This window comes from Pogona vitticeps, chromosome 1 (genome assembly GCF_051106095.1).
Source record: "Pogona vitticeps strain Pit_001003342236 chromosome 1, PviZW2.1, whole genome shotgun sequence".
Lineage (NCBI taxonomy): Eukaryota > Metazoa > Chordata > Lepidosauria > Squamata > Agamidae > Pogona > Pogona vitticeps.
Genome location: NC_135783.1, coordinates 17494422 through 17521863, shown reverse-complemented (window position 1 = coordinate 17521863; position 27442 = coordinate 17494422). Strand labels below are relative to the sequence as shown.

The window sequence follows — 27442 nt, the reverse complement described above, 5'->3', positions numbered from 1 at the left end:
AAGGTCGCTCCAGGATCTGCAGTTGCTTTGCGACGGACCTCAGAGATCCCAAAGCTTTCGTTCCTTTCCTGTAACTCCGAAAAGCACCAGGAAACCTCTTCATTTTCCTGTGAAACGCTTCCTCCGCTCCTTCGCACGGCGCCGTTCCCTTCTACCAACCCTCCTAAGACTCTGGGTCGAAAGTTCAAATCCGTGAAATGCCCGTCGGTGATGTTTACAGCGGTTGGCGGCCTCACGCCAACCACAATTCACTCCAAATACTGCAAGCACCCTGGGTTTGAAACGAGAAGGGAGCGCAGTCCCTTCGTTGGTTCAAAATGGAGCCCAGGCGAGCTCCCCCAACTGATACAACAATATCAGCCTACTATTACTATGACAACAAAAGCCCGGCCGTTCCCGCCGCGGCCAATAGAGGGCAATGCGCATGCGCGGTGACGGCAAATGCTATATAAGACCCGAGAGCCCGCATGCGCGCGGGGAATAGCTGGTTGTCTGGTGGAGAGAGGATGTCGCGCTACGGCCGTTACGGGGGAGGTGAGTAAGGCGGGCCGGAGTCTGGGCTGCTGCTGGTGGTGTTACCGCTTTTCTTTCTCTCTCTGCTTTCTTTACTTAGCGTCTTTTGTGGTCACGGCAGGGCTGTGTTTGTAGTCGCATTGAGGTCCGTTAAGCGACAAACCGCCTCTGCCGCCATTTTGCCCATGCTTTCTCGCCGGTCGCGCTGAGGTGAAGCCGTCCCATACTCCCTAGCATAGGAATGTCGGTGTGCATATACTTAAAATATGGCTCTAGACTGCTGAAGGAAAGTCACTCCACCGTTTCAAGCAAAAGTGACCGGGACTAGAGAGTTAATCTTCCCTTTATTTCTTTTCCCAGAGGTATTGAAGCTGCGCGGGTAAAATGGAGGCGGTGCCAAAGATGGCGGCCGCGGCCAAGATGGCGGCGCCCAGGGTTCTAATACCCGCCTTCGCGGAAGAACAGAAAGAGAGGAAGGCGGCGCGGGGGAAGCAGGGAGGGTGCCCGCCGGGGTGTGTAGGTGCGAAAGAGAGAGAGGGAGGGAGGGATGGGGTGGGGTCAGGTATTTAGGAGAGGACGGGCAGAGCGCCACAGGAAGTGCCCTTGCTGCTGTTTCTGGCCTGAGGCCACCTTATTTCGTGTCTGACCGGCGACAGAAGGGTGGAGAAGTTTGCTTTCGCTGTGGATGTAGGTGGAAAAGCGGCTGTTTCTAACCTGCCGGGGACTTTTCGTGTCCTTATTGCGCGTTCGAGTACTTTTTCCCCCTTTTTAAAGGAGAGAAACTTTAAGCGTGGATCTCCGCATCATCTAGTCGCCCTAGCCCAAACTAGGTTTCAGACATTTTCTATAATATTTCTTTTTTTCTGTTGTTACCTGAAGTAGGGTGTACTAGATTAAAGGGATCGGTTCCTTTACTTTCAATTGCTATTTATTGAAGATCCTGTAGCTTCACGTTTTATTTTATCGAATTCAAAGTTACTTTTATTGTTTACTTGTATGTCGTGAATTAGCTGGCTGGATAGGTGGCAGCTAGATTGCTAACTGGGGCTGGTTACAGCAATCGCATCATTTTCCAGGCACAATGCAAAGTGCTGGTTTTAACCTATAAAGCCGTAAACAGCATTGGTACCAGTTGTCTCCGTTTATGAGCCTGCTTTGGGAGTTAGGATAATCTGCTGCTCTGCACACCTTCAGCAGATTATGATTGATGGGGACATGTGAGAGCCCTCTCTGTTGCTGCTTCTGCACTCCATCCCACAAGAGACCAGGCTGGTCCCATATTTCCTGTTCCTTAGCAAGCAGACAAAGCCCTTTTCTTTTTGGTGAGTTTTCTCTTAGTGACTGTCTGCCTCGGTTTTTTTTAAATGGGTTCTTGTCTTTTACTGTTTTGAATGTGGCTTGGTGTTGCTTATGTCTTTTAGTATGGTATTTGTTCAATACCTTTTAATATTTTATGCTCAATGTTAGCTTTTCATATTGTCTTTTAATGATGGAAGCCGCTTTGAATCCTTTTAAAGGAGAAAAGTGGAGTGAAAATATCTTAAAGGAAAAAAGTTATTTAATGGCTTCAGTATCTGGCTCTGCAGCCAGATGTTGGGACTTTGAAATCCCCCCCCTTTCTTGTGAGTAGAGCCAGCCTGTATGTCCTTGGGCAAGCTGGGCAGCCCCAGAACAAGGGAATAGTAAATCACTTTGGGCTATTCTCTACCTGGAAGCTGTTATTATATGTAGCAAGTGAGGGAAAGAGCCAAACATAAAAAATGGCATTGTGGTGCATTTTTTATTATGTCAAATGTGATCCTCTTGTTTAAGTCCTTTAAAGAAGATGCCACAAGTGATAAAATGCTTATGAAAATTGCTTGTAGATCTTGGAAAAATGCAGTATGTTTCTGCATTAGAATAAATATTTTAACCCATCTGACTTGAGTTTTAAGATTTTTATCAAATGAATTGCCCTTGTAGCAGATCTTGTGGGAATCATTGGAGGGAAAATTCTAAGTCTTTTGGCATATGTTCGAAGGCTTTCACGGCTGGAATCCGATGGTAGTTGTAGGTTTTTCGGGCTGTTTGGCCATGTTCTGTTGGCATGTTTTATTTATAAGAATTTCAAACTTTTTTTTACAGAAACCAAAGTATACGTTGGCAATTTGGGAACTGGTGCTGGTAAAGGAGAGCTTGAAAGAGCATTCAGCTACTATGGGCCTTTACGTACAGTGTGGATTGCACGAAACCCTCCAGGATTTGCTTTTGTTGAATTTGAAGATCCAAGAGATGCTGAAGATGCAGTTCGTGGTCTAGATGGAAAGTATGTAGAAATGTTAAATACTGTATTTTTCAGTCTATAAGACACTACTTTTTCCTAAAATCATTGCCCTTAATATTAAGGAGCATCTTTTACATGGAAGTAAGCTGAGATAGCTGAGGAGAGAACGAAATGGTATATATCTTGCCTCTGTAAACAGGCTTCCTTCAGCCAGGAGGCTTAGTTTCCTACAGTCAGGAGACTTAGCTTCCTCCAATCACGAGCCTTATGGAACTGATGTTGGCTGGTCCTGAACAAACCAATTGGAACACACCTCCTTGGAGGTGGATCCTGTAGGCTCAAGATTTAACAGAGACAAAATATTAGACATTCTGAGCCCAGAGGCAGAATTCACAAAGCTAAGTTTTGTTAATTTTTGAGTTAGAAAATTGGGTGGGGGATGTTATGAATGGGGGGATGTTATAAACGGAAAAATATGGTGTTTAGGTGCAGGAATATGAAGTAATTTTTAAAGACAATTATTAGATAAATTCAATAAAATATTTGTCGATTGTAGGGTGATCTGTGGCTCCAGGGTTAGAGTGGAGTTATCAACTGGTATGCCTCGCCGGTCTCGCTATGACAGGCCTCCAGCTCGGAGGCCATTTGATCCTAATGATAGATGTTATGAGTGTGGGGAGAAAGGTCATTATGCTTATGACTGCCATCGCTATAGTCGTCGTCGGAGAAGCAGGTATGTATACATTTGAGTATCATTCTAGCAATTAATCATAATTTTTATCAAAGAAAATAATGTATCTTTTTAAAATTAATATTGTAATTTTGTGGGGTATATTACAATTGTTTATATTTTGTCTTAAAATGCTAATATGTTAATAATCAACCTGGTCAAAACCTTTCAGGTTTCTTCGTTTGAGTCAGTCGCCTTGATTCAGAATGTCACGAGCCTTAAGATTTCATGCTGAGGCGCCTTGCAAATCCGACAATTAAGATCCTCCTAGACCTTGAGGTGATCAGCATAAGAGGCCAGATCCCCTCGAGCCATCTACACCTAGCTTCACCTTATTCATTAATGGGCAGAAAATTTGAGACGGTGATCGCCGTAACAGTAAATTTGGCTTTCAATTGGGGCCCCCTCCGGTTTAAAAAGAGGAACACCAGATTGACCACATTCCCACCTAGAAAAATCTTCCTGCGTCAATCAAGCCTCACCTGGCTCATTTGGCTGTCAGTTTGATCGTCGTTAGATTGAAGAGAACACCTAGATGCAGCGACCGGCTATAGATACTTCTAGATCGTCTAGATCTGCTAGACCTTGGGCCAAAGAGGGTCGACCTGCAAACTTGCAAGGTTTATTTTAAATACACATTACAGTGTTTTATATTATTATGTAATTCTAAAATGTTATGCAGTTTAACATCTTTTTTAGGTAGTAAAAATACTCAAGACAAATAGGCCCTGAATTATTATTTTTTTTCAACTGACAGACATTAATTTTTAGATAGCTGATATTTTGACTTCGGCAAAGGCTCACATATTAACTGTTGAACTTGTAGTCTAATACTGGTCTTCTCTAACCAAAAACTAGGTCACGTTCTCGATCTCATTCAAGGTCCAGAGGAAGGAGGTACTCTCGCTCACGCAGTCGAAGTCGTGGCAGGAGGCAAGTATCTAAATTGGTGGGACTTTTTTATTTCAAGAAAAATAGCTTACTTTTAGAACTCTGAATTTTTATTTTGTTTTAGATCCAGGTCGATCTCAGCTCGCAGATCTAGATCACTTTCTCCTCGTAGATCTAGATCTATCTCGCCACGCAGATCTCGTTCAGGTTCTTTAAAGAGATCGAGGTAATTTTGGCTAATATGCTTTCATGGTTGGAAAGTTCAATACCTGCTGGCTGATGTCTGGTATCAAGTTATATTGCTCTGTCTGCACATAAATAATTTGAGGCAATCTCAAATTGTTTTCTTTTATGTGACTTGCATGCATGTGCTGGAAATCATAGAATTGAGTGGTTTCTTTTAAAACCTAGGTCTCGATCCAGATCAAGGTCCAGATCCAGATCTATTTCAAGACCTAGAAGCAGGTAAACTTTGTTCTGCTGCTGTACAATAGTAGTTTTATTACATATGCGATTAGTAAGTGTTACGAAGTCAAAGTATTAATATTTAAGGTGGTTTTCTGCATTCTCAGATAAATAAAAGGTGCCTTGTACAGCATTGTAGCATAGTGGTTAAAGTCCAGTACTGCAATGAAGCCTTAGTTGTATCCTTGATCAGGTAGCTGGCTCATGGTTGATTCAGTCTTCCATTTTTCTGAGGCTGGTAAATTGAGTACCCAGCTCACTGGGCAGGGGGCAATGTTTAGCTTGCATAATTAAAATTAAACAAACCAGAGACAACTTCAAGAGCTATGGGGTGGTATATCAACAACACGCCTTTTTTCCAGTCACTTTGCTATTTCGCTTCACAAGTTTGTTCATAGGCTTGTGTTTTCTGTGCATTTCAACTACTTAGCACAAAAGTAACTTAATTGTAAGTTACCTGTGTGTTATAGTTCATAATAATGCTTCATAAATGATGGCTCCTAGCTATCATTGGGTTGGTTGTATTAAAGCTAATTAATTTAATTTGTTTTAACAGCCGCTCCAAATCAAGGTCACCATCTTTAAAGAGAAGGTAAGCTGAACTCTCGATAAGTACCAAGTGTTCATGCAGAAAAGTAAAGCAGTAAAATTAAATGTAGAATTAATTATAAAAGATGTGTTTCTCCACTGGGTTAAGTTCTGCTTTTAAATTGCACTAAAGGAAGAGAGATTACAGTGATAGATTAAAGCACAAATTGGCATTTCTGTGGGGTGGGAAGATCGATGCACTGCTACCCGTACTCCTTAGAGTTGAAGGAATATAACCACTTAGTTTCATGCAGAGTAATTAAATTAAAGTTAAGTTCAGAGTCAATCACAAGACAGGGTGGTTTATACATTAACTGAGCACAATAACCTTGCCTGCATTAATGGACAATAAATGTAAATGGCTCAAAATTAAACTGAAAACACTTGAGTTATGACTGAAGCCTTCAGTAGATTAAGAGAAAATCTCTGCTGTACTGCAGAACAGTCTCTGTATAACGAACAGCAACTAGCTGAATTGTCTTAGCTGAGTTAAAAAGTATGTGCATTTTAGATACTCAGATTGAGTATGTGTGTAAAAGCATTTTTACTTGATTTAATCTTCAGTCTTGCTTTTTCAGTTTTGCTATGAGCCATTTATATCCATTCTCCATTAACTCAGGGTAAGTATGCTTCTTGAACACTTGTGAGCTTGGTGGTAACTTTCCATGGGAGTGGGGTGCATGCAAACAAAAGTTTGCTTCAGTATTTAAATATAAAAGCTTGTAGCCTCAACTTCACTTCCAACTAACAGCTTTTTAAAATCATCTGACTAATTAGTAAGATGAAAATTGCACACTTAAGTGCAGGTAGCATGGATCTCCTAATCTCTTTCATACTTTTTAACTAATTTAATGTTGGATAACTTCTAGTGACATGGTTTTCCTCTTCATTTTTAGCCGTTCACCATCAGCAAGTCCTCGAAGGAGCGTGAGTCCTGAAAGATTGGACTAAAATTGCAAAGAACATGTTAGGAAGAGTTTTGTTTACGTTATTTTAAGGGATTTTTGGTGTTATTGATAAATGTAAAGATTTAGTTGATCAAAACCCTTTTTTAGGCCTAATGCAGCAAGGATCTGGATCTTTTAGTAAAATCAATAAAAGCTGCTACAGTAGACTAGTGCACAATTTCTTGTTTGTAACAACATCCTGTGATCTGAAAAGTGGGTCTTTTTACAGGCACATTAAATAAAATGTGTATTTCTAACTTTGCTGTAATGCTATTTACTTTTGTTAATATTTGAGGTGCATGGTAAACGTAAATTCCAAACAGCTACCTTATGTTGTACGCAGATACTGTATAAGGACGTCAGTTTCGAATAATTGTAACTATAACTAGCCTGGCTTCATCAGGCTTCAATGTGGCTTTAATTTGGTGCTTCAGGCTACCTGGCATAATACAACTTGCAAAGGTGTATTAAAAAAGTTGCTGTTTGTCCGATTCTATAATGGTATATATATATGAGCATTCAAGTACAATCTGTCAACTTGAAAACAGAGGGATGCCTTTATATCACAGCAGGCACGATACTCTGAGGTATATTCAGCTGGCCATTTTGTTTGGCTTGTCCCTGGAATAATAAAATAGCATAGGCTTTGGGGCTGTTCCTCTTTGTTTTATAAAATGTAACAAGTGAACTGGGTAGGTCTCTGAAGGTAATATCTCTGAAGCAGAGAGAAATCATCCTATTTTAGGAGGTCAGAATTTGTGGTTCATTATTTTCTGTCCTTTGTGGGGGAAAGTGTGTAAGTTCAAACTCCGTAGTATATTAGGTCTTCTGTGGCCCTTCCTGTGCCATTTACAGCACACATGTGCTGCCTAATCAGCTATAACTCCCATTTAAGGCTTAATAACCTGCTTTTGTAACGAGATCACTACTTATTGGTTAATTAAGCTTGGCATACTAACAAATATCTGGGGTTTATGCTTAAACAGATGGGAGATGTCAGCCAACTTCATGGCCTAATTCAATTGCTTGTTTTAGCTAGGGTGGTAAACCCACGGAATAAATCACTGAGTGGTAAATCAATCCCAATTTTAGTTAGAATTAGAATGTACTTTGGTGCAACCATTTGTTTTTTATTAAGCATGTTTCATTTGGAAATACTGTCTGATGGTCTGCAGTCAATATTGTACAAAATAGCTTTGAATATAAATTTTACTGCAATTTAATTGCTGTCTAATCAGAATGCATAAATGGACTCCAGTGAAAAAGGGCTGAAAGCAGTATTTTAATATCCCTGTTAGTCAGAATGCAGTAACTTCCGTTTTTGCTTTTAAACTGTTTTGACATGGATATATTTATGATAGTAAATATGCTGTTTCTGATAAATAAAATTCCTTACCATTTTGTAATCCAGCAAGTTGCTTAGTCACTTTTACAATTGGCAGTTTTCTTAACTTGCTCATAAGATTTTGAAAAATACAGCACTGAAAACATCACAAACAGTATCTATCAGGCAGTGGTTGTGTATGGTCTAGGTCGTCAGTATTTAACATGAGATCTTAACAGAATTCCTATGCTCTCTTACTAAGTATAGGATAAATTGTAGTGACCAGGAAGACAGAAATAATCGGATATGAATAGAGCAGTGGTCAGGGAACAGGGGTAAATTACCCCCAATATAGGGTACAAATGAAAATCCTGGGGACCTGCGGCGCCTGCCTCCCCTTGACAAGGATGTACTGGTGGCAGGTCCTGGGCAGGTTCAGAGGCGGGGGGACAATGTTGACGTATAATTTTGGGGGGAGGGTAAAAAGTTAAAAAAAAAAGTTCTCTGACCCCTGGAATAGAGAGTTCTGTTGGCAAAAGATTGCTGCGGGACCTGTGTGACAGTCCTTCAGTGTGTTGTCCTGCAGCTCTACAGTATACCTATGTTGTCCTCCTTTGGCCACTGTTGCATAGAAGGCGTGGTCTCCAACCTTGGGCCTCCAGGTGCTCTTGGACTAGAACTTCCAGAAGCCTTCACCACCACCTCTGCTGGCCAGGATTTCTGGGAGTTGCAATTCAAGAACATCTGGGTTACTCATGGTTGGCAACCACTGATTTAGTGGATAGAGTGATGGACTAGGACTCAAGAGACCTGGGTTCAAATACTGGTTCGGCCACCGAAACCCATGGGGGCGTTGGAACTGGTAAAATCACTCTTAAATATCTTGCTTGCCTTAAACTCTAAGGCAGGCTTGTCCAATCTGCGGCCCGAGGGCCGCATGCGGCCCAGGTCAGCTTGTAATGCGGCCCAGTGCAATTTTTTATTTTTAAAGAAATTCCAAAGTTTCAAGTTACACTGCCAGCGCTTGCGGCCAGAATGTGGCCGGGGCATGCCACAACAGTAGAGGGGGAGAGAGGGAAGGAAGGAAGGAGTGTGAGGGGAGGGGACAGGGGGGGCTGCGTGACTGCATTGCACCATCCCCGTCAATAGGCGGACCCCCTCCCAGCCGCATAAAGCTGCCAGAGTCGAAGCTGGCAGCCTCTACTGTCTAAGATCACAGCTGCCGGTAAGCATGCTTGGAGCGGGGCTGCGGAGGAAGGCTAGGGCTGCCCCCCCATGCGTCCCAAACCAAATGTATGTGCGGCCCAAACCAAATTTTCATCTTCTAATGTGGCCCAGGGAAGGTGAAAGGTTGGACACCCCTGCTCTAAGGGATTACTCTTATGTCAGTACTGACTTGATGGCACATAACACACAATGTAGTCCAGTGGTTCTTAACCTTTTTGAAAGAAACGCCCCCTTGAGCCATTGAGGAAGTTATCATCGCCCCCCTCCCCACGGTGATGATATCTTTTATTTATTTATTCATTCATTCATTCATTTATGACACTTAAATCCAATGACCCCTGAAAACAAAATTCAATTCCAAGAAAATGAAATGCCCCCAAAAAGTAACATTTAATGATTTAGTTGCAAGTGAATTTTAAGACGCAAAAAGAAATATAAAAAGGGGCATAAAAACAAACTGCAATGCAGGAACTAAAACTTTCAAGACAAAAACTCTGAAACTAAATTAAGATTGGAGGAAAATATATATCCATGCACACTGTAAAAAGGCTGTAGCCATCTTCACAGGTTTGGCTTGCTCCAGCGCCCCCACACCGCCCCTTTTTGTTCTACTGCCCCCCTGAAAAATGAAATCGCCCCCTGGGGGGCGTTATCGCCCATGTTAAGAACCACTGATGTAGTCTATCAAGAACTCCAGTGTGGAATAAATAGACAGCAGCTAAATGAAAGTTTCATTATTGAAACAATGTAACCTCCACAATGTAGCACATTGTATTTTACTCAATACAGTACTACTGTAGTTATATGCCATAGTCTGAGCAGTGCAGTGGAAAAAGTGAGACAAGGACTCTGAAGACCAAGGTTCAAATCCCCATTTGGATGTGAAAACTCACTAGGGAAGCTGGTAAAAATCACTTCTTAATTGTCACACTTACCTTAAAAGCCTTTTTACGGTTGATAGAATTTGTTTCTGATTTAACAGCCACATAACCAACAAACCAGTTATATGTTAGTCCCATAATACACATTGGTTCAATTTCCCACTATATTTTTCCAGAAATGGCAACAAAAACATGTAGCACATCTATTATACTTTACAGAAGCTTCAGATTTTACTTGGTATGTACTCTTCCATAGGTAATGCGTTTTTCTCTTCTGCCAGGGGCAGGATATCTCATCTATTTTGATTTGGGTTGCAGTAGCTCAAAGCAACAATGCAGCCCTCCAGATTCTTCAGTCAATATGTTCTTCCTGCATTTCATTTCCCATTTATTTTAACCATGAATTAATCAGCAAAAATTCCTTTGTGTTTCTCATTATTAGTGAGCTTTATTTTGTTTTAAGATTACTTTCTCTTTTTTCATGTTAGTATTTCTCTCTTCATCTTAATTTAAGAAATCCTTAAAGCTGCAGTAAATCCTCATTTCAAATGCTTTCTTTTTAGTTGCCTGTGTCAGACTGTTATTTTGTTCCATATACTGTAGTAGAACTTGAAATATATAGCACTCACAAATCAGTATTAAGGAGGATTAAATTACCTAAGAAGCATTTTGGGATTGTTTTTTACTGACTATGTGGCAGCTGGGCAACACTGAGTGGAAACTGGGAAATTAATGAGAAATGGCTCATAAGTATGCCAGTCAAACTTTAATATCTGGAGATCAGAAGCAGCATACTGACTTGTACCCAAAAAAAATCAAACTGGCAAAGAGGCTCTCTGTACTGGATTCTCCCTTTGTGTATACCATAAATGCTGAAGTTTTATTCAAAATAGGATGGTATTGGCAGGTTCAGAAAAAGACAAAGATTTACAGAAATATTTCAAACTAGGCAATCCAGTTGAGGGCTGAGAACAGTCTGGAATACTGCTTGATTACTGAACGAAGAAGGGGAAATAAAAATGATACCTCAAACACGAAATAGAAGCACTTTACACTGCTGTAGCATTTCATTGTTGACAGTATATTTAAGGTATTAAGTGAGTTTGTGCAGCAACCACTGTACATAAATAGCTTAGAAATAGGAAGAACGAAGGAACACACGGCATTCTGAACCCTCGATTACATAGGATTTGCAGTGTATGCAGTTTTTTGTACATGTGGCATCTGAAATTTCCTGCTAGTGTGATGTAGCGATTACTGATGGACTAGGACTTGGGAGACCTAAACCAGAGTTCAAACCCCTGCTCAACCATGGAAATTCATTGGAGCAGCTGCCACTCCCTAAATACTTCACATACCATAAACTTAATTTCTGCATGGCAGGGAAACGGTTTTGACACAGTGGCTCATGTACAGCTATCTGCTGAACTCATGGCTGACAGTAAGTTTTAAACTAGGACTTTATAGGTGTTGTGCTTTCAAGTCTCCTCTGAGTGAATGACCTCTGGAATCTGCCTTCAACAGCCCTGCTCAGCCCTTGTAAACTCGTGCCTATACTGTAGTTTCTTCCATGCAGTCAATCCATTTCACGTTTGGTCTTTTTCTTTTCCTGCTGCCTTCATTTTTTCCTTGCATTATCTTGCTTTCTCATGATGTGCCCATCATGTGTGATCTAATATACATACACTTTATAGAATATTTTCTGGAAGAGGGGTGGTGCTTTATTTTTATTTTTTTTCTTTATTTGATTTATACCCACCCATCTAGCCTATAAGACCACTCTAGGCGGCTGTGCCAGAATGCCTTGCCAGAAAAAAAAACATCCTTGTCCATCAATGGCTTCAAGAACTGCCAAAACTTGATTAAAAGCTATGTAAGGCTGCAAGTGATCATTGCTTCTATTATAGAATCATAGAATAATTGAGTTGGAAGGGACCTATAAGGTCACTGAGTCCTAGTAGGTTACATAGCCACCATTCTCATTCTTTAGGATGAGTACATGCATACTTTTAGAATCAAGGCACATCTGATTACATAATGAACAATTTGGAATCTGCTTCAATGATTCCAAAACATATCAGTACAAAATTTCCTTTTGACTCCTCAAGATACAGAAAACCTGAAACAGCTGGTTGTATTATATTCTTCTCCTGGGTGCAGCAGGGAGTTTGGGAAATTTGGCTGAAAAAAAGAAACACCAAACATTGTTCTTAGAAAAGACTACTCACAATGTTTTGCATTTGAAACAAATATTGCACCAACAAGATACGCATTTCCCAAGTACAGTGGATTTATGCACATTTGTGTAAGAAATGTGATCCCGATTCATCTTGCCTAGTTCAAAGCTGTGCGATTCAGACCAGGTACTTCCAAGCTTATATACACCAACAGGTAAACGAACTCATCTTTCCACATATAGGTAAGTAAACTGTTCAGTGCAAATTTGATGAAAATTTTTTAATTTTGAGATTAAAAACCATGCTATATGTACAGACAGGTCACATTTTTCTGAATTTTGGGGGATAGCAACTTTTGCCAAGGGGAAGTCACCTTTCTGAATCTTACTATGCATAAGATGAAAACTTCACACTGAAAAGCAGCATATTCATTAGAACTTTCCTATCAAAACCACACATGGTTTCCCACTTCTGTGTTGAAATGAAACAACTGAAGGCCAACTGTTCCGTTAAATTTGTTGAAAGAACCATAATGAAGAAGAAATAAAACTTGAGTCCCAAGACAAATATTTTGTCCAGGTTCTTCTGTGCTTTCTTAAAATAAGGATGAAATTAACATACCTGATTCACTGCATCTGGCCAGTTCTGTGTCTCAAAACAGAAGCCAGAATGCTTGGGATACACATGGCCTCCTTTACCTTTCAGAGTGCCATCTAAGAAGTTGCCTGTATAAAATTGAATCCCGGGCTGAGTTGTGAAAACTTCCATCTTCCTGCCACTAGGGGGGTGGTAAACTCTGAAAAGAGAATGGTTCTCACATTAGACTTTGCAGACAAGCACTTAAGCATAATGGTGCAGTTGATCTACTTTAAACAGATAGTGGTCCATAATAAATATGGATAGTAACCCAGTCATATTAAAACACACACACACATATAACCAATTAAATGCTGCCTGCACACCAACCTGTGACATCTAGCACCTCTAATCACTGTTACATCAAGACACAATTATTATAGTATCCAGGATTTTAAAATGGCTAGATAACTCAGTGAGGTGTCTGGCAGACGCTGGGAGTTCGATTCCCCACTGTAGTGTTCCCAGAGAAGTCTGTAGCCTTGGCCAAGTGCCACAGTCCCAGGACACACCCAGATAAGCCACTTTTGGGTATTGTAAGCCTAGAAAGCCCAGGAAAGGGTTGCCATAAATCAGAATTGGAATGCCTTTAACAACAGTTCCCATGTAGAGGTTTTTCAAAATAATCCGTATTTCAAAAGGAATATGAAAGTATATACGTATTGACTTTATTGCTCATCCCAATGTCTGTGATCATAACAATGCAAGTTTTTTAAAAAAATTCTCGACAATGACCACTTCAGAGATATGTACTTGGCAATAAGATCCAAATTCTATAAAGGTCGTCGTGGGTTTTTTGGGCTCTTTGGCCGTGTTCTGAAGGTTGTTCTTCCTAACGTTTTGACAGTCTCTGTGGCCTATAAAGGTCATTTATCCAACCAGAGTTATGCCAGCAAGTTAAATTTGCATAATTATAAAATTGCATAAATGCATAAAATTGCTTCTGTATATTCAGGGGCAATACAGCTGTTCTATGGCCTTCCTCACCCAAATCTGGGGCCACTCTGGAAAGCAGAATGAAAGGTTCAGGGATCTTGTGGAATAGCATCTAATCCAATGCAATGGGTGTGGCGTTCACCCTTGTGGTCCTTATTGTCTTTCCCTCACAAAGGCTCATGTCACATTTTCTTCTCGCTACCACCAGTGGATTACCTCAATCCACAATATAAATGACTTTTGTCTGAACAATTGACTTGTGAACAGAAACAGAACTTATTTATTGAAGTGAAGCAGATTGGATAATAACAAGTTTCTTAGATAAACATTATACACAAGCAAATCATCAACAGTTCTCTCAGTGCATACTTCTTTTCTCACTATATCATTACCACCTTCTCTACCTATTTTCCTAATCAGCTCTATCTCAGTATCTTGCCCCGCTCTCTGGCTAACCAGCCCTATCTGACTTCTCCTCCCGCCAAACCTCATGTAGCTGCTGACTCCACCTCTCCTCCAGTCCTCTCATAGGCTCATGCAGATCAGCCCATGACTATGAATGGTATGAGTGACATGGGCAATCATCACAATGGGGTACAGTAGGAATAATTCCCATGTCTATAAAGAAATATTTCAAATGCATGCAACAGACCTACTCAGTTGGATCCAAGATCTGCCTGCCACAGAAAGGTTTCTCTCCTCTCAGTCCTCATTTTCACACAGCCTTCTGTTTCTCCTACACATATACCACAGTTAATCTAATTTAGCAAGATCCCCTGACTAGCATTTTTGGGGGAATGGAGAGGCTGCCATATGTATTTCAAATACCACTATTCTGTTTTGGTCAGATCTTCCTGGAATATAGGCTGCAATCCTGTTGCTTAGCGTAGCAATTTTCCACTACACTAGGCAGATTGAATAAGGGGAGTTGGTGTGTCAACTCCTCCATGGCATTACATGGATCCAGATGTGCTGATTCTAGTTACTTTAGCATAATATGTCTAAGCAATAGGATTTCAGTCACTGTGTCTACCTCTGGGTACTACAGTTTAAGAAGGGCATGTGTGATTTGGAACATGTCCAGAAGATGGCAACAGGTCTAAAAACTAAGCCCAGTGGGGAACAATTGAAGGAGCTGGATATCTTCAGCCTGAAGAAGATAAAACTGAGAGGCGAAAGGATATCCATCTTCAAGTATCTGAAGGGCTGTCATGGAGAAAACTTGTTTTCTGTAGCTCCAAAGGGTAGGACCAAAGTAGTGGCTTTAAATTATGAGAAAGGAGATTGTGCCTAAACATTAGGAAGAACTTCTTGACAGAGCTATTGGCTTGCCTTAGAGGATGATAGCGTTCCTAAATTGGAGCTTTTTCAACTGAGGTTAGATGATTACCAGTCTGGGATGTTTCAGTTATGAATTTCCTATCTTAGCATGAATTGGATTGTGGCTCCTGGGATCTGTTCTACAAATCTGTGTATGATCCCAGCTGCAACAGAATTCACAGATTTCACGCCACCACAAAGGACACTCAAAACGGTCTCAGGAAAAGTATTCATATATATGAGACCTTTATGGCAGTTTAGAGCTTATGTAATCCTTATTCCAGTTTCCCACCCCAAGGGAGGCCCATAAGTCATCTGCTAGAAGAAGGGCCTTTTTTGTGGTGGCCCCAAACTTGTGGAACCAGCTTCTGGAGGAGCGTCGCCTGGCCCCCTCCCTGTAGAGCTTCAGCAGGAACTGAAGACGTGACTTTTCAGGAAGGCTTTCCACACTGACCCTAGCTGACCAACTTCTGGCCACCATTTTGTTGTTCTATAGTTTTAGCACCATCTGGTTTTATTGGTTAGTTGTTATTTTGGTTTTAAATAGTTTTAGTTCTGTTTTGGTTCGTTTATTATTGTAAACTGCCCAGAGTAGTGCTTTGGCACTAAATGCGGAGCAGCATACAACTTTAAGTAATAAAGTCTTTCTAGTCCTGCAGCTTCGGTGTCATTTGATTTTGGTCTTTGAATATGGCAGCTTTGAGGAATGCTATTGCATTGCATCTACACCAGACCCAATACATTCTTCTTCCTGCACTTATTTTTCACACTTATTTTACCTTGAATTATCAGCTACTATAATTTTACTTTGTTCCTCATTATGAAACTGGAGTATTCTAGCTTTCTATGTTTCATGACAGTTATCTCTTGGGTTGCTAAAATTAACTTCCATCAGAATCTGGGCTTTCTGTAGCAACATCAGTCCTGTGAAAACTTGCTTCAAATAATACCTCCCATGCTTCCCACTCTCTGCAGCACATAAAATTATTCCAGTTGTTCTTTGGAAACCATGATTTGACATCCATGGTGGCTATTCTTCTTACCTTTAGTGGGGAGTGGAACTGTAATTATCTGCTTTATTGCATGATTTCAAGATGTATATCACTTATATTGTATGAATAGTGGGAAATAAGTAATATTAAATAAATCAGAGAAGAAGAAGAAACAAAATAAGAGCCAATGTATTCGCGAAGGTTTTCACGGCCGGGATCTAATGGTTGTTGTGGGTTTTTCGGGCTCTTTGGCCGTGTTCTGAAGGTTGTTCTTCCTAATGTTTCGCCAGTCTCTGTGGCTGGCATCTTCAGAGGACAGCACCATCTCCTGAAAAGGACAAAAGCTGATCTCACAGCCATAAATACTCCACTCCCAAGCCAACTACACCAGAGCACAGAGTGCTGTCCTCTGAAGAGCCCGAAAAACCCACAACAACCAAAATAAAAGTCCTTTGTTGATAATGCTCTTTACACAGGAAGAACAAACGTCTTGCACAAACGTTTACCTTGCACAAAAGTCTGGCTCTTTTGTCTGTGTCAGACAAAAATTGTGGTCAAACCCAGTGAGCTGAAATTTCTGCAGGTGTTTTCCAAGTTCCACTGGCTTTCTCAGATCAAAGGCTGTATCCTGCACTGAAGCAACTTCTCCTGATGGAAAGAGAATGAAGATCAAAAAGGAAAGTTATTTCATTATGCTGATTTTTACCCAAATTTGGTGGGAACAAGGATAGTTCCATAAAAGAAACCCAAACAGCAGTAACCTGAGCACATATTAATCTATGTAAGATTCCCAATTTATTGCTGAAGTCCACATAGACAGAAACATAGGACACAATAATATTCACTCGTGCAGCTGTCTAAGGGCAAGTGCAAAAGCTACTCTTCTCACATTTGCTATGAGAAATGCCAGGCATTTTATTATTATTATTATTATTATTATTATTATTATTATTATTATTATTATTATTATTATTATTATTATTATTATTATTATTATTATTATTATTATTATTATTATTATTATTATTATTAATTGTATTTATACCCCGCCTATCTAGTCATTTCGACCACTCTAGGCGGCTAATCTAGTTACATCTGCAGATCAACACTTTGCCCATCCGAAATCTAACAGATACAATTGCAGACATTCTGAGCATGGAGGCAAAGCAGCAGCCGGCTGCAAAGCAGAACACTGTTTACCACATCTGCTGATTTTTTACAGCCAAGCACCTAACAAAACACTACTGAATCCAGAAAACATTTTGTTGCCCAAGGTAATATAAAATATTTCAGCTGGATGTAAAATTACAAGAGCATACGCTCAAGACATGTAATTTCCATTAATTTATATAATCATAAATTTATCTTTAAAGTATAACTCTTTGCTTTTTTTGGCTACAATTCTCCACTGAGTCTCATTTTTTTATGCCAATATTATTCCAACTTCAAAAGTACTACTTGACCAGGCTAGGATTTTAACTCAAGACTACAAACTTATGATGAGCACAGTTTATACAGCTGAACACAGTAGCTCTAAGAAAGCCAGTGGAGCTTGCGGGAGGGGGGGAGCCTAGTCTGGCTTCAAAAACATTCACATTAACCAACCTGTAGGAATCTGAGTTTCATCAACCGGTAGATAAGAATCTGCCTCTATTGTGAATATATGGTCATAGATATTAGGTGATCCCTAAAATTTGAAAGCAGAAAATTGTAACAGCAAACACACAGAGCTGGAATTATGTATTGTCTGATATAAATACAAAGCTGTATTGCTTATGCTGTATTAACGCTAGTATTACAAGGCAAGGAACTGCTTCGCTAAATCAAAGTCAAAGCTCTATCATGGTGAAAGAGTCATTGGCAATCCATAGCAGTCACATTCTAGACTCAGCAGAAACGTATGAGCTCTAGGAATACTAAGAATGAAATGGAGCCTTCTGAAAAAGGACATAGGCTGTCCGACATCCTATATTCTATATTGCAGCATTCTGCATTTCCTACCAACATAAATTCTACACAGCTGACATGGCCCAGCAATCCCCACATATCTTCTTTTATTTTGGTGATTGGCTCCAGAGAACCTGCTCAACAGAAACTGAATCCACACTTTGTATAAACAAAACGAGCCCTGCCATTATCATATGTGCACAGGTCATTTTCAGATTACAGCATCGTACAGAGCTCGGCACATTACTTGTTAAAGGTATTCATAAATTCAGACATCAGCAGATCGCTACTGTTAAAATCAGGGACGTGGTGGCGCTGTGGGCTAAACCGCAGAAGCCTCTGTGCTGCAGGGTCAGAAGACCAAGCAGTCGTAAGATCAAATCCACGCAACGGAGTGAGCTTCTGTCGCTTTGTCCCAGCTCCTCGCCAACCTAGCAGTTCAAAAGCATGTAAATGTGAGTAGATAAATAGGTACCACCTCGGTGGGAAGGTAAAACAGCATCCCCTAGTCACGCTAGCCACGTGACAATGGAAACTGTCGTTGGACAAGCGCTGGCTCTATGGCTTTAAAAGCAGGATGAGCATCGCCCCCTAGAGTCAGACACGACTGGACTAAAAATGTCAAGGGGAACCTTTACCTTTACCGTTAAAATCACCCCATGTGCAAAAATAAATGCTTTTGTTGCTTGTTACTAATATGTTAACTAACTGTTACTATTAAAAGTGCAACCTTCAGGGAAGAAAAAAAACATGAAAATACTCACCACTTCCCTCAAGTGGCCAACTCTGCCTACTACATGTTGAAAATAATGGGATAAACACATTGCAAAGTTTCCCTTTGTTCTCACATGCTTTGAAGTTCAAGCCCCTCCCACAAAATCCAATTGGAGATAGGATGTGATACACACTGAGAAACTGACATTTTGGCTCAGACAACCATTTCTTATTCATATATTACTTTAGTGAAAAAAATTAACTGCCATAACAAAATGTCTTCCCATAATACTCCATCCACTTCTCACTTCCCTGAGGATATCCAACAGGATAAGCATAAAGAAAAAAAAATTACATCCATGTTACGTTGAGTGTCAGGGTAAAAGAAAGAATTCACTCAGGCCCCAATTGAAGATGCGACATAGGTTATCTCTATTGAATGCTTAATTTAAGGTGTTTGTGCAACTGAAGGAGTGCCTTCTGCTAAAGCGTCCACCCTACCTTTCCAGTTCATTAGACTGAAGACGTGCTTGAAATAATCTTAGTCACAATCGTGCCATCAACACAGGCAGTAGTGACCGGGTGAAAGCAGTCCAAAAGAAAACTCAACAGTATGAAGAAAGTTTTTCGCAAAGGAAAGAAAAAAAAGGGGGGGAGGAGAAAGGTTTATGGTTGAGTTTGTCACAATTTCCTCAGTGATCCTTGAAGAGCTTTCTTACCTGACCTGCAAGGTTGAAATAGGCATGATTTGTCAGATTGACGGGTGTGGTTTTATTGCTTCGGGCTCTGTAATTTATTGTTAGCTCTGCATCTTTGAGAGTGTACGTCACCCACACTTTGAGCTCACCAGGGTATCCTTCTTCAGCATCTGGACTCGTTCTGAAAAAACAGACACCATCCGGCAGCACTTCTGGGGTCCAGAGAGCCTGAAATACAATGTTTAACAAGTTTCAGGTGTGTAGATGCATCATTGGCTACAGCAACCTTGGGTAACTCAGGTGTTCTTGGATTACAACTCCCAGAAACCCTGGTAAGCAAAGTTGGTAGTGAAAGCTTTTGCAAATTGCAGTCCAAGAATGCCTCGGTTAGCTAAAGTTGGGAACCACTAGGTTAGAATATCATTAGAGTAGACTGCTATGTGCCAAAGCCTTCTGTATTACAATTATAACGTTACGATTATTGCTCAATATAGAAGCACATCCTGTCTCTTGCTTTGCTTGTGGCAAAACTGGATTCTTGGGGGGGGGATTGTCTTCATTAGTCAGGAAGGTGTTTGAGGATGCAAAAAATAGCCCCAGACTGGCCGAGCAGGAAAGCTCTCATACTGATCTGACTGATTAGAAGTATTTATTTATTTATTTATTTATTTATTTATTTATTTTATTTTATTTATACCCCGCCTATCTGGCCCACCGGACCACTCTAGGCGGCTTCCAAATATAAAATCAAATAATAAAACATAGACAAATACATAATAATCAAACAAGAACAGCAGTAAAAATAAAAAGGAAAAGTAAGAAAAAATCAAGAGTTGGCTGGAGGGAAGGCCTGAATAAACAGCCATGTTTTTAATTGGGTTTTAAAGGTGCCCAGCGTGGGGGCCGCGCGAATCTCCAGAGGGAGATTGTTCCAGAGGCGAGGAGCCACCGCCGAGAAGGCCCGGTTTCGTGTCTTCTTCTTCCGGGCCTCTCTCGGCGTCAAGCTCCTCAGCCTCACCTCCTGACTCACGCAGGTGATCCGGGTAGACCTTGGTGGGAGGAGGCGTTCCGCCAAATATCGAGGTCCTAAACCGTTTAGGGCCTTATAAGTAAGCATTAAAACTTTGAAGTTGACACGGAAACAGATGGGCAGCCAATGCAATGCGGCCAGCGTTGGAGAGATGTGTTGATATTTTCTCACTCCTGTAAGGAGCCTGGCCGCCGCATTCTGCACCACCTGAAGTTTCCGTGTCAGCCTCAAAGGCAGCCCCACGTAGAGCGTGTTACAGTGATCTAATCTTGAGATTACGAGCGCATGCACCAAGGTAGTGAGCGCCCCCATGTCGAGATAGGGTCGCAGCCGGGCAATCCGCCAAAGATGGAAAAATGCGGTGGGGACTACCGACGCCACCTGAGTTTCCATGGTGAGCGTCGGGTCCAAATATATGCCGAGGCTGCGGACCCCACTCTTCGCGGCCAAGGTGGTCCCCCCAAATGTGAGAGACCCACCCAAGCCACCTACCATGGGGGCACCCACCCTCAGAACTTCCGTCTTATCCGGATTCAGCCTCAGTCCGTTCTCCTGCATCCACTGCAGTACGGCCCCCAGGCAACGCTGAAGGGAAAGGACAGCATCACCTGCAGTGGGTGAAAAGGAGATGAAGAGCTGGGTGTCATCGGCATATTGATGACACGAAGCCCCACATCCCCTAATGACTCCACCCAGCGACCTCATATAGATGTTAAACAGCATTGGGGAGATAATCGACCCCTGTGGAACCCCACAGTTGAGACTCCACGGGGCCGAGACGCTCTTCCCAAGCTGAACTCTCTGGGGACGGTCCCCCAAGAAGGAACGGAGCCAGGCAAATGCCTGACCACCAATTCCCAACTCAGAGAGCCTCCCCAGGAGGATACCGTGGTCGACGGTATCAAAGGCCGCCGAGATGTCGAGGAGGACCAGCAGGGAGATTTTGCTCGTCGGCCTCCCTCAACAGGTCATCGTACAGGGCGACCAACGCCGTCTCAGTACCGTGGCGCGGCCTGAAGCCCGACTGAAATGGATCCAGGGCATCTGTTTTGTCCAGGTGAGCCTGGAGCTGATCGGCCACCACCCTCTCAACCACTTTGCTCATGAAAGAAACATTGGCGACGGGCCTATAATTGCCAATTTCGTCCGCCGCCAAACTAGGTTTCTTTCTTATGGGCCTAATGAGTGTCTCCTTGAGGGCGGATGGAAATCTACCCTCAAGGAAAGACTCATTTATTATTACTGTATACTTCTAAAAGGATAACTGGTTGGAAGAAAATGAGGCTTAAAGTAATTCAGAACAGAGCCTTTTTTGAGGTGGCCCTACCTACTCCCACAGGAGACGAATCTATACCTACGGACTTTGTGCAGGCAGTGCAGAATTCTTCTTGTGTGGTGGCTCTGGTCATTATAGTTCTAGTCAAAAGGAATATCTCCTTTTCTCTCACACATGGAAACTAATGGTAGGCACTGTGTTTCTTTTCTAAATTATAGCTGTTATTCATTGATGCTGCAGTGGTAGCTTTCAATCCCATCCACTTTGGAAAGTCTAAAGTCTCTACTTGTACTTTTATCCACATGAACCATTTTGAGTGTATTTAAGGGTGAAAACGTTGCCTTTTTCATTGCCCTGCTCCAAGTTAGACTAGTTTCAGTCATATCATATCGGAACATTTCCAAACAGCAGATTTGCAGCACCATCCTATCTACAATCTTTACCGGTCCTATATAACTGATCCATATTTGGGAGAAAGGAAGGCTCATGGTGTTCAATGCACTTAGTCATAGGTCAACAGAGTCTTTTTCCCTTTATAGAATCAAAGAGAGGATCTTATCTCTTCTATATACATGGAGTAGCATTAAAAGTACAAGAAGCATCCATCAATATCCCTACCTCTCAAGCAAAGAGGGAGGGTGAGCATTGTTTGAATTTCTTTCAGCTTCAACCGTAACATTTTGCTTTAAAGGGGGTCTTCTCCCAACCCTTTTGGGAATTTCATATATGACTACACAAATAAGCATCTAATTTTGGTTTTAATATTATACAGTTTTAGAGGGAGCCATATTCTAGACCAAAGATAGGCAACTTTGGCTCTGTTGTGAGCCATATTTTTCCCTAACTACCTACTACGTTGATGAGCTGCATCAAGCCCAGAAATGCTTATAAAAATGGGGGGGGGGGGGGGGAATCAAAAACAGGAATGACGGATTATGTACTTGTAGTTTTGACTTTTGAGTTGGGGGCCCACTGCAAAATCAACCAACCAACCCACTCCTGGAGACATTTGGGAACAGAAAAAGAAAAGGCCACATAGCTCATTTTCTCCTTCCCCTCAACCTCCTTTATTCCACTCCCCCCCCCCCCGAAAAGCTTCTGTAGCCTCATTCTTGGCTATTTCATACAGTTTCACTCGAATTCAGCTATCTTCTTCCATCAATCAACACAGTCCGCCTTTATTGCCTGGAGAGGCTTTTTAGAGGCCAGAGAACTGCCAGGAAGAGGAATTAAAGGAAAAGATCAGTCATGCAAGCTGCATTTTGCTCACACAATGTTGGATGCTACTGGGTAGAAATATTAAGTCATTAAGGAAAAATGGCCAAGTCTTATGAAGAACTGGTGTCATAAAGAACTGCCTTACACTGATTTGTACTGAATGTACTAAGCAATGCAAACATAGATAGACTTTGACATCTTTCTGAGCATTAGGAGATTTACCTGGTCAAAACCTTTTGTTCCTCCGTGTAAACTGTTGGGTCCATTGTTTATGGCCAACAGATATTCCTGTCCATCCACCACAAATTTCCCTTTGGCAATTCTATTAGCAACCCGTCCAACAACAGCTCCAAAATAAGGGTGCTTACTGGTGTATCCTTGAAAAAGAAAAACAGGAAAAATAAATACACGGAAAAGGGAGGGGGGAGAGAATGAATGGTTACTCCTATTTCAAAATTCATTAGGAAAGCAGTTAGACACTTTAAAAAAAGCACACAGAATTACAAGGTCAGCATACCCATTTAGCTACACATCATTAATAAATCCTGAACCAGCAATCATTTGTGAAAAGGCTTCCAGCACACTTCCCAAGTCTTCTATGGGAGAGCTTCTCCATTCATCTCAATGGAAGGAACAGAATAAAGTCTGTAAATTGCTGCATGTGCAGAGATTGCCTCCATCTCCATTGTGATTAAATATGAAGTGGAAGCTCATAGGGCTATACTCAGTAACAGTGTGAAGGAATGTTCTGGGTATCATAAAAGGACCAGATAAATTTTGCTTCAAATCCCCAGTCAGTCCACTGGTGATTATTAGCTAATTACCTCAGGAAGACTGCTGAAAGGTTAAATTAGTGGGAAAGAGAGCTGCATTCATACATCACCTTCCTTAAGGGAAGGAAGGGCACAGCAAAATGCAACTCACAAAAAAAGAAAAAGAATAATTCTTTTTGTTTGTCTTGGGAAATGCATTTCTGAGGATTTTTAAAACTCACGCCTGCTGTAAGCTAAATTGTGAGACATTAAAAAAAGCTTAGCAACAAATTAGAAATAAAATTAAATAGAATTGTTCCAGTACAATAAATTTAGGGCCTTCTCTTCAAAAACCACCTTTCATGAGCTAGCTATGAATAACAGTGCTTGGCCAGTCTCCAGAACAGCAATCAAAATGTTTCTGCATTTGGTTCATATTGGAATATTATGATCTGATCTCACAGAACAGGGGTTGCCTCTCCATCAAATGGTCCAAGTGTATTTTTTGTTCCCTGTCATGTATAATCATTGTGCAACAGAAAACAAAGCACTAAAAAAAACAGTTGTTCAATCAAGGTTCATTTCAGGATTCAGCTTCATGAGCTTAGTCTCTGAGATTTAAGAGCAACTAGACAACATTTATGTAACAGCCAAGAATGTGAAAGATCCAGGGTCTAGTCCTCATTCAGCTCAGAAATTTACTGGGTGGCCTTCGGACAGCTATGGACCCAACTCACTCTATAGGATTGCTGTGAGGATAAAGAAAGGGAGAAGAGCTGTGTACACTGACCTGAGCTCATTGAAGGAAAGGTGGGATATAGCTAATAAATTCCATCTGAGCGAGGCTGTACCACTTCACACTGTAGATGGATTGGTCTCACTACTGCATATTGGTCCATCCAAGAATTTTCCTTCCTGCAGAAAACTAGCCTTGATGTAGAAGATGAGGCAACATTCCTTCTAGCATTCTTTGTTGAGGAGTTTATTTCTGCTATGTATGGAGTAACATTCAATCACACGAGCCGTACTCCAAAATGGTACAGTGGACCCTCTACTTATGGAATTAATCCGTATTGGAACAGTGGCTGCAAGTCGAAAAGTCTGTAGGTCGAATCTCCATTGACCTACAATGCATTAAAAATCCCATAACTGGCAGTTTTTATTCTATTTTTGTTCCATTTTGGTTTTTTTCTGGTCTGTAAGTCGATTCTCCGTCTGCAAGTCGAAGCTAAATTTTGCGGCCAGAGGTCTGTAACTTGAAAAGTCTGTAAGTCGAGCCGTCTGTAAGTCGAGGGTCCACTGTACTGTCCAAACATACCGCCTCGTCTGTCTTCCGTTTGCAAGAAGCTTCTGTTTGTGATTGGGGCACTTCCTGTCTGGCCTAAAACAGGCCCATACTCCCCTCCCCCTAAAAAAAGGGCCCAAATGGCAAATCACAAATCAAATGGAGACACAATCAGTCATTTCGCCAACAGCCCTCTTTTAGGCCTGAAGTAGCCGAGTGGGGTTGGTCTAGCATGGGATTGAAAATAACAAGCATGAGGCAGATGCACTTTTTAACCACCACTTGCGGAAGCCTCCCATTCCTAGAAGTTGCTTACCCTTCTATACATACTTTCTTGGAATTAAGCCCCACCACATAAAAAAAGGATGTACTTCTAATAAAACTTTTATAGGATTGCACTGCAAGTCTTTTAAATATAACATTGCTCTAAAAATAAAGAGCAGCTAGAATTTATGATTTTTGTTCATGCTTGAAGAGATTGGTTATATACCAAATGTAGGCACAAATATGAAAGTGCATAAGGTATTTTAAGAAGTGAGTTGCACAGACAGATCTGGAGTGGGAAACTGTGTTCCAAAACTTTCCCTGCTTCTCTGCTTGTTTAAAAAAGTGGTCTGGAACATTAATTCCAAACAGACCAGTTTTATGCACCCCCTTATCTGAAAAGACCGGACTTTTTAGCTAACAGTCTGGCTCTAATCATTGCTTTTAGAGGAAGCTTTTCTTCAAGAGGATGTTTAAATTTGTGTCTATTACATTCAAGCAAACCACTGTAATTGTTATCTATGTTCAGTGGCTAAACCACACAACACAGAAATTCTTCTGGATTTAAGTCTATGAGGTAGAGGTTTCAATACTTTTGCAACTCAGGAGCGGTAAATAATAAATCTATGTAAGAATTGTTGAGATACATCAGATTATGGCACCTCATCGGTCAATGCAATAATTTAAACCCACCTTCCAAATGGTCAAAACCCAACACAATGTCTGAGAACTTTCCATCTCTGTCTTTCGACTCCAAGGCGGTGATTATGCACCCAAAGGATAGAACCTCCATTTTAACCGTGTTTGATCTGAGCAGGAATTTTTCCACAGTCCCTCCACCAAGGGGTAACTCCCCAAAGTTCTCTCTCTTCACTTCTGTCATCGCTTTTGCTTTGGGGGGAAAAAAACTGTCTGCAAAAAAAAAAAAAGGGGCCAGAGAGAGAGAGAGAGAGAGAGCAATCACATCAAAGAACGATCCAGTCAAGAAAACCAAGCCAGGGCTTCGGCGAAACGAATCCCGGCAACAGAAGCAAATAACACATAACATACCACCTGATGTGGGAGGGAAGGCTTCTAGGGAAAAAAGAAACTTTCTTCAAATTTTGTCAGAAAACGGCCCGTGCCCAGCGCAGGAGGCGCTCATTCCGCCAAGAGTCGCCCAATAGATTGCAGCTCAATTCGATGCCTGCTTGCCCAGAATCAAATCGTGCAATCTCACGCACGGTACGAGTGTAAGGTAAAAGGTGAAGGAGCTACTGTATATACATTTTTACCCATTGAAAAGAACCGCCACTTCTCCCCCCTCCAAATTCAGAGGGGCTTCTTTCAAAATAAGTATGCACAAATACGTGCGCCGGCCAAACATTTGCACAAAAGTAGTGAAGCGAGTTCAGGAGGAGTGAGACAAGTTTGCTTGCGGTTCAAACAGCCGTAAAAGCCGTTCCATCACGTTTACCCTTCGCTACATTCAGAGCAATTGTCTCTCCGTAAATGTGCATAAGATTATAGCTTTTACTGTATTTACCAACAATCAACGTACGACTCAGCAACTCACAGGCTATAACGTGGCCACGCTACCAGGTAGAGGAATGGAAGCACAAAGTATCGCGATATTACCAAACAATTGCATGCTGGAACTTGTAGTTCTTTCGGACACCTAACTCATCTTCCTAATAAAGATATCTACATTTTTTTAAAAATGCTACAGATAAACAGGAGGGTGTACAGGGTGTTGGTGAACTTATTGGTTCACAAATTTGCAGATAAATTGGCTCAAGTTTCACTCATAAAGCTGAGCTTGATGGAACAGTTTCAGAATACTGTATTGGAAGCAGACTGTCAAGTTACACACAATTCTTCATTGGGCATAGGTTACAGCATTAAAAAGCAAACATAAAATGTTCTGGGCAACTGATGTAAGTTCACACATTGTGCCGGTCTGAGGTTTAGATGAATGGCGCTCTAGTTGCACAGTATATCCAGTGTGGTATAGAAGATGGACAAGGACTCTGGAGACCTGGGTTCAAATTGCGGCTCAGCCATGGAAATTTTTTTTTACCTTGAAAGCCCTACTAGGGTCCCTATATGTCTGTTCTGACTTGACAACACATAACTGTGGCATGGCAGGTTTAGCAGTTACTGTGCCTGGCAGGAAGATATCCTAAGCTGAGAGCAGGCTCTAACATTGTGATGTCATGTATGATGTCAAAAGCAAGCAATAGTCAAAAGTCCTGGCAGAGCAGGACAAGAGTCAAACATAGTTTGAACCTTGACAAGATGGATCTTCCTGACAGGTAATGCATTTATTTGGGCTATATACAATTTTATCCATTGAAAAGAATTTGGAAATGTAGAGGTTCCTTGAGCC

The 27442-nt window shown here is 41.3% G+C and overlaps 2 protein-coding genes across 7 annotated transcripts; one reads left to right on the top strand and one right to left on the bottom strand.

The window, feature by feature from the left end:
- Window positions 1-385: 385 nt before the first annotated feature.
- Window positions 386-7807, top strand: SRSF7 (serine and arginine rich splicing factor 7). Of its 2 annotated transcripts, XM_020794786.3 has the most exons (9): window positions 386-534; window positions 2638-2818; window positions 3333-3509; window positions 4365-4439; window positions 4522-4623; window positions 4809-4862; window positions 5419-5454; window positions 6029-6070; window positions 6347-7807. In XM_020794786.3, the coding sequence occupies exons 1-9, from the start codon at window positions 468-470 to the stop codon at window positions 6399-6401; spliced, it is 789 nt and encodes a 262-aa protein (XP_020650445.1). In that variant the 5' UTR covers window positions 386-467; the 3' UTR covers window positions 6402-7807. The 2 variants fall into 2 exon arrangements, with proteins under 2 accessions (XP_020650445.1, XP_020650446.1); XM_020794787.3 differs by lacking the exon at window positions 6029-6070.
- Window positions 7808-10889: 3082 nt separating this feature from the next.
- GALM (galactose mutarotase) lies at window positions 10890-26693 on the bottom strand. Of its 5 annotated transcripts, none has more exons than XM_072988425.2 (8): window positions 26630-26693; window positions 25768-25986; window positions 22996-23150; window positions 19271-19477; window positions 17496-17577; window positions 16397-16538; window positions 12628-12802; window positions 10890-12010 (listed from the first exon to the last, which is right to left on the bottom strand). In XM_072988425.2, the coding sequence occupies exons 2-8, from the start codon at window positions 25955-25957 to the stop codon at window positions 11933-11935; spliced, it is 1029 nt and encodes a 342-aa protein (XP_072844526.2). In that variant the 5' UTR covers window positions 25958-25986; window positions 26630-26693; the 3' UTR covers window positions 10890-11932. The 5 variants fall into 5 exon arrangements, with proteins under 5 accessions (XP_072844526.2, XP_078238997.1, XP_072844517.2 ...); XM_078382871.1 differs by having other exon boundaries at window positions 12705-12802; XM_072988416.2 differs by having other exon boundaries at window positions 26600-26676.
- Window positions 26694-27442: the final 749 nt, after the last annotated feature.

Excerpts from the sequence above, each read along its gene's own strand:
- SRSF7 (XM_020794786.3), top strand. The coding sequence starts at position 468 with ATGCGCGCGGGGAATAGCTGGTTGTCTGGTGGAGAGAGGATGTCGCGC. Across the intron at positions 4,863-5,418 it reads ATTTCAAGACCTAGAAGCAG|CCGCTCCAAATCAAGGTCAC; the intron begins GTAAACTTTGTT and ends TTGTTTTAACAG. Across the intron at positions 5,455-6,028 it reads TCACCATCTTTAAAGAGAAG|TTTTGCTATGAGCCATTTAT; the intron begins GTAAGCTGAACT and ends TTGCTTTTTCAG.
- GALM (XM_072988425.2), bottom strand. The coding sequence starts at position 25,957 with ATGACAGAAGTGAAGAGAGAGAACTTTGGGGAGTTACCCCTTGGTGGA. Across the intron at positions 23,151-25,767 it reads GGGTTTTGACCATTTGGAAG|GATACACCAGTAAGCACCCT; the intron begins GTGGGTTTAAAT and ends TTCTTTTTCAAG. Across the intron at positions 16,539-17,495 it reads TGAAACTCAGATTCCTACAG|GAGAAGTTGCTTCAGTGCAG; the intron begins GTTGGTTAATGT and ends TCTTTCCATCAG.